The sequence below is a fragment of the Merops nubicus genome, unplaced genomic scaffold (genome assembly GCF_000691845.1).
Source record: "Merops nubicus isolate BGI_N331 unplaced genomic scaffold, ASM69184v1 scaffold10301, whole genome shotgun sequence".
Taxonomy (NCBI): Eukaryota; Metazoa; Chordata; class Aves; order Coraciiformes; family Meropidae; genus Merops; species Merops nubicus.
Genome location: NW_008587631.1, coordinates 124,237 through 135,142, shown reverse-complemented (window position 1 = coordinate 135,142; position 10,906 = coordinate 124,237). Strand labels below are relative to the sequence as shown.

Genomic DNA, 10,906 nt, shown 5'->3' with positions numbered 1-10,906 from the left:
GGGAAAAACCTCAAAACACAACTATTTTTGTTATCACACTATAAATCCTAGCTCAGGGATTATGCCAATTATCTGATTTACCTCTGCAGAGCAACTAAAAAATTTATGCTTATTACCTTTATCATTCTTCATGTGTTGGACTCAGTTTATTTATGAGAAACCTGTCCTTAAAGGATTTAATGAAAAAGAATATTCACAAAAGTTATTTGTGTCTGGGATTAACATAAATCCATCCACCATTCAAATTCAGTTCATTTAAGAAAAATGGTATTCGGAGTTGTCACCTTGAGTGTTTTAAGAAGAGTTTTAATAAAGGTGTGTGTCTGTAATCATTTTCATATGTATAATGTTGACATTTCACTGCTGAATAACTTTCTACCCAATAGACTGGGGTTGATACATTCCAGTTCTCCAAATTCTGGTGGTGTTGCTGATAATCTAGTATATTTTTGCATCTCTTATTAAAAATAAAAAGACATCCACTGACAAGCACCAGGTCTGGGCAGAATAACTAGATCCACTTGTTCTTTTCTGGAACACCATTGCAGCCACCTTCTTCTAAACCAAACCTCTCCCAGTCATCAAAACTTGTGGTGACTGCTGGGGAGTTTTTGCAGGTTATGGAGTGATAATGAAGTGACTTTGCATCATCCCTGTGTGTTGCTTTCCAGAAGCCCTTCACCTTTTACCTTTAGACTGTGAGAGTGGTGCTGCTGAGGGCAGTGTCATCTTGGTTTGACTGGGATCCACTGCTGAATGCCTTTAAAAGTCATGGGGCCGAATCATCATGGTGGTGGAACGCAAGGAGTAACTGGGGCCTTTGAAGTAATGCCACTTGATGCCATTGAGTTTTCCATGGTTTTGCCCAGCTGTGTAGAACATCCCATTGAGATTGGAGGGGCCACAGGCATCAAACCACCACCCTGAAACCATTAAGACAAAGAAAATGCAAGTGCACTAAGCATTTTGATATTGTTTTATAAGTTTATCTGATTAGCAAATTTCTGGCATTCTCAGGCTTATAAATACTCCTGGTGTAACACGGGTGAGGGCATTTTCATATTTTGGTTTTTTGCTCTTTTGTGCTATTCTATAGCCAGCAGTGCTGGAGAATGCACACTTGTATTTAGAGATGGAAGAGTATTTAGGTCCTAACTCATGCTGGTTTTATACACAGTATGAAATGCAAGAGAAAGAACAACAAAAACAAATAAACTGCTTTGCATGTTTAGACAACATTACCATTCACCCATCTCATGGTAACCTTAGAAAAAGACTGTAATTCACAAGTGTTTTGCATAATTTCACTTGTTTGGTTATTTTGAGCATAAGCATGATTTAATTTTATTTACTGATCCTTTTCTGATGCTTTAACTGTAATTTTTCAATTGCTCATAGAGTTTATTTCTGCTCCCAGGTTAGATGTGCTTAGCAAACATGGGTTATGTGTATGATGGTGCTGCCCTGTTATAGTGATTACAATATTATAGTAATAGATAATGAGTGTTCAGAATGGTGTACAAGGTGACAGGTAGATTCTTCAAGACATGATAAATTTATAAACAAGACTCAGCAAATGAAAGGATTAAATGAAGAAAACAATCATAACACTGTAAGGTTCTGACAGTCAGAATACTTGTGCATATAGGTACATGAGTTAGATGATTACCTGAGTGTGCATTCATTTAGGTGACAATATGGCTAACTTCAGTCAAGATATATTAATTGCATTTACAGTTTGGACCAGAAGAGTGTAATTCAATCCTTGATCCTATTATTTTGAATGTGAAAACCTATATTAAATCTTAAGCCTCCTAATATTGATCTTGAAGCTTGCCAAACACTTTTGGGGCACCAGTGTCATGAGGATCCTCACTCAGAACAGATCCATTTGAAATTCGTACACCTCTCTGCAAAGCCTCTGAGCAAGTTCCCACCTGGCACTTAGAAAACTGACAAATGTCAAATTTATTTATTTATTTATTTATTTTTTTCTTTAGGAAGGGGATTGTAGACTCTTTATTTAAAAGTCTGTAGGTAGAAGAAAATTACTAGTTACCTATTGTTGACTACAAAAAGATATCAAAAAGGTTACTGATTTATATAAAAGTTAGGCTTAGAAAGCTGCTGTCTTTTCTGTGCCCTACCCTTCCTGTTCTTTCCCAGCAAGATGAACCTTCCTACTCATTAACCTTTGAATTCTGTGTGCAATTGCATAGATTATATTTTACTGGGAAGACTGGGCAAGAAATGTCTTGCCCAGATGCTTGTGATTCTACTTCACTTCTCCAGGAGCTCCATTGTAACACTATTCTGAAAAGTGAGGTGACATAGATGTAGAAAAAAAACACAGAACTTTGCTTTCTGAGGGCAAACCAGCAATCTGGTTTAAAAAATTGTCCTGTGAATAGTTGTGTAGGCATAACTGAAGGAGCAGTAACCTGGCCAGTTAGGAACTCAGGAACTTTTCAATCTGAGTTTTCTGCCAAAGAAAATGCATGTGGAGCCATATCTCCACCTTTGTGACTGTTCTGTTAACATGGAACTGAAAATAAACCAGAAATATTTATCAAGTACTCACAAACTTTACTAACAATGACGGATGTTTTGCTACATTTGTGTGACTGAATGCAGAAAATTAAAACTTTCTAGAAGCGTAGGTTTGGTTCCAAACCGTATGCAAAGAAATAGTCATCTCACCTTTAAATTTCTGCAGTAAAGACACGTATACATGTCTTTAACCAACAGTGAAAATGGAGTCAGTGGTTAAATACAGTCTGAATTTTCAGATCTATTTTAAATTGCTGCTTTAAAATGAAATTGATCAGTCAGCTCTCTTGTCTAGATCCCCAAGATCTTTTCTTCCTCAGGTGAATTTTAGTTTGCCACGGGAGTTCAGAGTTTTAAGGAAAACTCCAAATAATGTGAAACTTGGCAGCACTGAGGTTACAGAACACAAACTGACAAAGACAAACTAGGTGACATGATGACTCCACTGAAAGTAGTGGGAGTTTTGCTGTATATCTTGATGGGAATAGAACTTTCTCTCCAAAATTTTACAGGGTATCTATGTAATGTAACAGAAAGATGCGTCATTGATATTACGGAAGACAAAATGAATCCCCAGACTGCAAAAAGCTAATATTGCCAATGTCAGAAATATTTCAACCTCAATGGCTAGGAGATCTATTTGTCAGAAAGATTTCTGCTTGGTTTTTTTTTCATAGTAGGACCTATAGGCTTCGAGATCTTTAGCATAAGTCTTGTGCATCTTTCCATGTAATATGGATGTGCTGAACATTTGCCTTCAGATATGAAGGCAAATCAGATCATAAAGATCAGGTAGCAGCTTTTGCCTTTAGTGGTTAAATGTCACTTTATTTTAAAAAGTTATTTCAGCCTGCACATCACAGCACTGTAGTCTTCCTAGGACTCCCTAAAAACCTTTTTCAAGCCCCGTCGGTAGTGGCAAACAGGTTATCTAGTGAGTGGCTACTGAATTCTGCAGGTGTCACTGTGGGCTGAGACACAGAACTTTAAATTTGTAGTGTGTTTCCCATTCTGATTTCTGGAAATGGATTGAAACTGTGAGAAAGTCTCTTTAGACAATGCATTGCCCTAGCAAATCCTCCATTTTCATCTTATTCAGTAGTTTGCCTTTTATCTACCTTTAATAAAAGCACTTTATGAAGGTATTTTAAACTGTGTCTTACTACTACTGATGTGAAATTGACTGTGGTTAGCCTTTACATCACTGCTTACTCTGTCCTTTGTGTTCAGATCCATGTAATTTATGTTTCTTGTCTTGTAAAGTAATTTCTTAGATTTTGGATAATACTTAGTGGGCTTTTTTCAGAAGTAACACTTCATAATGAAATCTTGAGGGAAGAATTTATGCCAGATAAATTCTGGCAAACTTTTACTTTGATACAATTGACCTCCCTTTGATTACAATGTTATACCTAAGGGGGCAATAACCAAAGAAAGAGAATGCCGTACAGCTGATGCTTTACTGTAACCGGAGTAAAATCTTGTAGAAACTTAAGACAAAGTTAAACAGAGAAAATCCAATCCTCATTTTTCAAAGCTGGAACACAGATGCAGCTGGGTTCTGTTTATGGTGGTGGGATGAAGACATGGCAAGCTGTATTAGTTACCATTTCATCTTAAAGGAACAGCAATAGCATAAATGGCCTTTTTGGGGAGAAGGCTTCAGCAATGTCCTACTAAAATCTATGTTAAAAATGGAATGAAGAAACACAAAACTTTAGAAACGTTTTGTGAGGACCTGCTCAAATCTCTTTTCACAGATTTCTTCTAAATAAATACTTCTTTCAAAATGAGTTTTAATGAGCAGCTTTTTTTTAATTTTTTTTTCTCAACTATACTGTTCTTCTTAGTGAGACTGTATAATTTTTTTTAAGATATTTCCGAACACTACATTAAAATCTCAACTTTACCTTTACTCTGTCTTTCTTTTTTTCAAATGTTCTTTTTTCCTCCATGCAGTTATTTCTCTCCATTCTTACCTGCAGTCCTCTAAAAGCTCTCCATCCCCCATGGGGCATCAGACTATCTTCCTACTGCAAGTTTCAGCACTAGAATCCACATCTCTGAATGGATGCAAATATTTTTTCAGACAACTTGTATATTGGGGGAAAGAGGAATGGAAGCAGTGATTTTCTTAGGAGCTATGTGGAAACAGAGGAACACAAAACAGAAGTTTCTGAAAGGGATACCTATAGCACTGTCACTGCAGAAAACACCAAATAAAGCAGCTCCGGAGCTGTGAGACAGTCTGACCCATGGAAAGACTCCTAGTAGTTAGATGTTGGCTTATTCCATGGAGTGAGTTCACATGATTTTCCTCCCATGAAAAAAATTTTTTATTTTTAATTACAAGGTAATGGCCTTCCCAAATAAGTATCTTCTCTGAATAACAGTAAAAATTTAACCTCAAAGATAACTTTTAGCAATTATTTCAATGGGATATTTGAATTCTGCATAAGAATCATTAAGGGTGGGTGTTATGAGAAATTATAACAGAAGCAGTATTTTAAAGTGACTAATGAAAAGGTGAAGAGTCTTTCATGAGAAGGTTAAGAGAATTTTTATTCAGAAACAGAGATAGTTTCTTGAAGTTGTTGTGATCATGAAGTCACTAATTGCTTATTTGAACCGGGGGTAATTTAGTCTTTTGAGGTTAGTAATAACTAATAATTTGTATAGTACAAGCAGCACTACTGTTTCTGTTTGCAATAAAAATCCTTAGGTTATGAAGTGTTTTGTCCAAACAAAAGATAATTTAGATAATACATTGGTAAGCTGTTAGAGAGTTCATCTATACAAATAAACCTGAATCCTTGCTCTAGGCACCTGCTCTTCTTGAGCAGTTAAAGCACACTTACACTTTGTGAACTCCTATGCTTTGGTCTTTAATGTTGATATTATCACTGGGAAGTTGTTAAATTTACTGTTAGCTCTTTTAATTTAATAAATGTATTTTGAATATTTCAACCTACTTAAACCAACTATCACAGCATAGTTCAGCTCCACAGACCTGCTTGTACTGTGTCTAATCATCCAAATATGAAGGCGTATTTAGATAATTTCCACAAATTCTTGCAAAAAAATTACCTAATAAAGGAGAATTGCTCAAATGGGTAATGATAATATAAGAAGAAAACCACAGTCATCTTTTACAATGGTTTTCTAAAGTCACAAGTATAATTTTTATTTGACAGAATATTCTTGGTCAAAAGCAACATAAAAAAGGCTTTTGTGTGCCAAAGTTAACAGCTTTCCTTTTTTGGCTTGTATAAATAGTAATTATGCATGGATGTATGTAAATTTCTTTGTTAATAACCTAGTTATCATCCATTCTTAGGTGTACTGTAATTCTAGTGTGAACTGGGAACTTGTTAATTATCACCCAGGTTTGATGAGTGGTTCTTAGTTCCTTTTTACATACTAAAAGAAAAAATGTCTAAACCCTGCTTATTGGATGGCTTTCAGACCCTTCCTTCACGTGTTTCTGCTCTCCTTGAGCACACTGGATGCCTCCAGGTGCAGTAAGATCAATATAATCCATTCAATAAGATCTAAAGTGTGTTTGAATAGTACGTTTGTATGGGTTTATGGGAAAAATGTATCCTATGAAAAGCCAGTATTTTTTTCTAGCTCTCTGGGTTTCTCTATAAAATATAGTGCCTTTGGCAACAAAGCCAATAAGAACACTTTCTAATGCAAAAATACTGAAATAGTCGTCTTTGTTCAAAAGAATTATTTTATGAAAGATTTCAATGTTTCTGACATTCTGTACTTTCAAGTTAGATGGTAGTACTTAGGTCCTGTTTCACTTTACATTGGTGACTTCTCAGCTAGAAAACTGGGTGCAGTTTTGGATGACACTGTAAGCTGTATGTGGAGCCACTGGACAGAGTTCAAGAGAGTGAATGTAAAAGGAAATATTTAGAGTTGTTTAGTCCAGAATTCAAAAGACAGATTGCCAGCAATCTCAAATTCATAAAAAAGCTGCTCAAAAAGGCAGCTTTTCAAATGAATGCAGAAGAATGGTCTTTTCTTTCAATGGTGGAGGATAGGACAAGATGGAAGACACTTAAATTATCATAGAATTCATTTAGTCATCAAGCAAAGCTTTCTTCTATTAAGTGTAGCCAATGATAGAGAATGAATCTCTATCACTAGAAATCTCGAAGATTAATAGAAAGACAGAAATAAATAGGTAGAGTCTGACATCAAAAGGGACTAAATGACCTCTGGAAGTAATTTCCAGGCCTGGGTTCATCTATTTGTTAGAGTACTGGATTAACCAGACTACCACTTAGAAATTGTTACTTGGCAATATGAAGATTAAATCAGAATTTAGCTATCAGGATATAAGATGAAAAGGTATTAACCTTGCATATCAAGCGGATAACACAGGCCTTTTCATAAGGACCTTTTAGGAAGTAAAAGTAACATGAAACTTGCAGAGTGGTGACAATGTTCTGATCTTCTGAATATATAAATAGAATAATTTTTTAAGTTAATCACTGCTGGGTGTTCTAATACTTCATTACTATTGTTCCTACTTAACTCTGATAAACACAGCAATATAGTAATGTCTTTGTTAAAATTGATGAGTAGTTGTATGTTTAATGAAATATTTCTGATGTTTGTAGCATTAATCAAATATTCCTACAATTTCTTACTTGCATGATGGTTATCTTTTTCTATAAAAATGTTGGGCAATAGATATCACACTTCAGGAATGGTGTTTTCTAAGTAACTTCTTTATGAAAACAACAAAATGCATAAACCCTAAAAAAGCTTTCACACGTAAGTAAATGTGTATCCAGGGGTTCAAGTTTTATACTTTTAAATGTGTTGAGGTTGCTACTTTCAAAGTTTTTGTTTCAAACAAAATGTAAGTGAAACTGTGGCTTTTTCTGATTGGATGATATATGGGCAGATTTCTATATTCAGTCAAGAACTTCCCTCCAAGTCACAACTAGAATCCTCCATACCTTTCTTGCCAAAGATTCACGAAATTCACCACTTGGAGAAAAAAGGAGTGAAATAATAAGCAGTAAGTAGACCACTGATTGAGGATCACTGAGTACATGGGAACTGTCTCTGACTTGGGAAGCCTCTGAGATGCAAAAGATATGGGGAAAACACTCAGAGGAAGTATCATTTACTTGCATTGTTCTTATGCCTGTAGTGAGGCATCTGCTGCTGACTGCTGTCTCAGACAGGAGACTGCAGCTGGATGGACCTCTGCTTCCAATAAAATAGAAAATGTTATTTCAACAATTGTATGCTGTTTCATCCTAGTAAAATGTCTAGAAAGTCTCCTCATTACTTTGTCAAACTATTTCAGGGATCAGAATTTCAGGAATGTTCCTGCTTATCATCTGAAGCAAGATAAATACATATGTGAACATCTCAGACCGCAGCCAATGCAAGACAAAGCAAATCAAACTCAGACTCTTTCACTATGGGCCAAGTTACTGTAAGTCACTTTCCAGTGGCAGAAAACAATTGCACAAAGAATTTCTGGGGCTTAGCTCAGGTGGTATCCTGGTGGGATGCTCTAACTTGGTCTTGTGCGTACAAAACTGATCCAGAGTTCTTAAGTGTTCTTCTACTGGTAATGTATCTGAACAGCCTTGAACTCAGCGCTTCAATTTTGTTACTTTTTTTTTTAGTATTTTAAGTGCTGTTTCTTGCAAAAAGCTATGTATGTGTCTCCTTGGGGTACTCAACAGAATCATGCTTGAAATTATATGGGGGTTATAAACTTTTGTTCAGTTCACTGGCCTGAGATATTGTACCAGTTCCTAACAGGTATTTTCATGATATTAAAATTCTTACCATTTTGACTAATGTTAAGTTTAAATGAATAAATTATTTTAATAAATATGCTTTGTCTTCCTTTAAAATAAATTGATCATGTTTAGTTTAAATTTTCCAAGACACAAAAAAGTGCAGCTAAAACATTTAACTGCCTTGTAAAGTTTACAGAGGCTAAGAATCCAGCTCACACATGTACTTTCGAAGACATTCCCTAAAATCAGTGTTAAGATAGAGTCAAGTAGCACAGAATGCCTCTTGAAAGGACAAGAAACACACACACATGCACAAGGCTCTGTTGATGCTACTGTATTATTCTCCTAGTATTTAATTTCTTATTCTGGGGAAGAGGGAGGAAAGAAAGGAGGAGAAAGAATAATAGTTTTGATGTAGACCAAATAAAACTGACAACCAGTAAGATCACAGAGAAAAATATGTTCTTCCCTTACATTTTTAATTTCAGTCTTGTCTATAGCCATATCACAGGCTTGAGCGTCATCTTATCTCAGCCTTTATTCCTGACATAAATATATTCAGTTCACCTCATAGAGATAACAGGCTCAACCCAAACTGTCAAGATAGCTAGAAACCTGCCTGTAGATTTCATATCATTCATCATTAAAGAGGTCTCTGTGATGTTGCCAAAACTAACAGAGAGTCTGATATCTTTGGGAAAAAAAAAGAGGTTTTCCGAAACTTGTTATCATTGCTACTTTTCTTAATTAGTCTTTGTCTGTGGTACAGAAATTAAATCTACCCACTAAACAGATGTTTTGGTATTTAATTCAATTTCTGATATTTCTCAAGGAATGAGAAAGTAATTTCAAGGAACAAAGCATAGCAGAGTGTTTGAAGAGAACTCTAGCATAATTAAAATCTTTCTCGAGGTACTACAAATTACTCAGTACTGTACAGCCTATCTCCAAAAGACTAGTACTCAGAGTCTAATCCAAAAGGCTAGACTCCATCTCCAAAGGCTAGCCTCATCTCCTTTTACTCTGCAGTGATTTGTTCTACTTGTGATTTTCTCAGCCTTTGGTAATTCTCCCCCATCCTCTGTATTCCTTGCATTTGCCAACAGTACATTTCAATATGTGGTTGCCCTGCTGATTTACAAGACTGCTGCAGCAAAATATATGTGAACCTTGTGGAATGATTGTTCAACAGCAGGCTGACCTTAGTGGGGCATTGACCTGCCACAGAAGTCAGGGCAGGAAAATAAACAAAACCCTCAGCTCCCAGAATTAGCTGTCTGGGAGCAGAGGTATTTCCAGGCAGCTCAGATACATGAATGAGTCTGCACTTCAGTAAAGACATAACTCACATTTAGGAGATTCTCACTAGACTCTGGCCCGCCCTGGAAGTAAGACACTTTAATTTAACATGGTCTCTAAAGGGAAAGGTCAGCAGTTTTAATTAAAATAAACTATTGACTTCTTATCCATTATCTTAGCCAGAACTACTTGCTTAGCTTCTATTTTGGTAGAAATGGAAAGGTACTGTCTGATCACCTGTCTACTGGAAGAAGTTTCCCATCCTGACTTTTAATATGATGTCACTAAAGGAAGTTAGGAAAGTTTGAAATATTAGCTACTTAAAGACTTTCACAACTGAGTAATTTCTAATCTGAAGAAAAGAACGAGGAGCTAGGTTGTGCATTTGCTATAAATTCCCTGTGACGAGAACCCATCTTCTCTTAAGAGATAATAGCTTAAAGGGCTCAGATATATGCCTGAATGTGGCCTGAGCTGGACTCCATCAAAGTGCCAGTAACCACAAACAATATCAGTTTAACAGTTTGATCCAAAATACCAAACAATTCATTTGCTATAGGATTTTTTCCAGGGAAGTTAGAAATCACTGAGGGAGAGTCTCTGAAGATCAGAAATGAAGATAAGGGCATTGCTTTGTCATATGGCCAATGAACCAAAGAATCCAAATTTAATCTTTCTGATTTTATGTGGTATTCTGGAGATAAATACGATCTTGCCCATATAGGGACTAGGAGTACTCATAATTTGCCAGTGAATGTTCTCACTCTTGTTCAGAGCTTTAGGTGCCTGCATTGGGAGATAACCTCAGATATTCTTCTTCTGCATTGGAAGGAACAGATATCAATCGATTACAGTATACTTGCTGGCAGTCACATTAACTTGGTGCTTCAAACTCTCCTAGTATCACTTCTCTGAGCTGTCCCCTACCTCGACTCTTTTGTCTTTCCTTCCGCAGTTTGACTCACGTCACTAAGAATAATGTTTTAAATCTTCCAGAACAGCCAAGTTCCACAATTTGAACAAGGAGTTGCTACTCTACTCATTCACAGGTGAATGAATTAGCCCTTACATTAACTATTTCTGTATGTATATATGCATTATGTTCATATAAGACAGAAGTCAAATCATTACAATTATTTCAATAACAGAATCGCATCCTTAAGTGAAATAGAAAGGACATTGCAAGTCCAGATCCTGATTGGTTTTAGATTTTACTTTCTGATATCTATTTCCTTCCATTTCTCTCTCTATTTTTTTTTTTTTTTTTGCTGATT

General features: G+C 35.9%; 1 protein-coding gene across 1 annotated transcript in view; it reads right to left on the bottom strand.

Annotated features, from left to right (window-relative positions):
- Nucleotides 1–762: 762 nt before the first annotated feature.
- The window catches only part of ANGPT1 (angiopoietin 1), a gene marked incomplete at its 5' end in the record, with an annotated part of 89,759 nt that continues 79,615 nt past the window's right edge, over nucleotides 763–10,906 (bottom strand). The window contains one exon of the mRNA XM_008948992.1: nucleotides 763–923. Within this exon, the coding sequence (XP_008947240.1) occupies nucleotides 763–923 (161 nt within the window). The remainder of the gene's footprint in view (nucleotides 924–10,906) is intronic.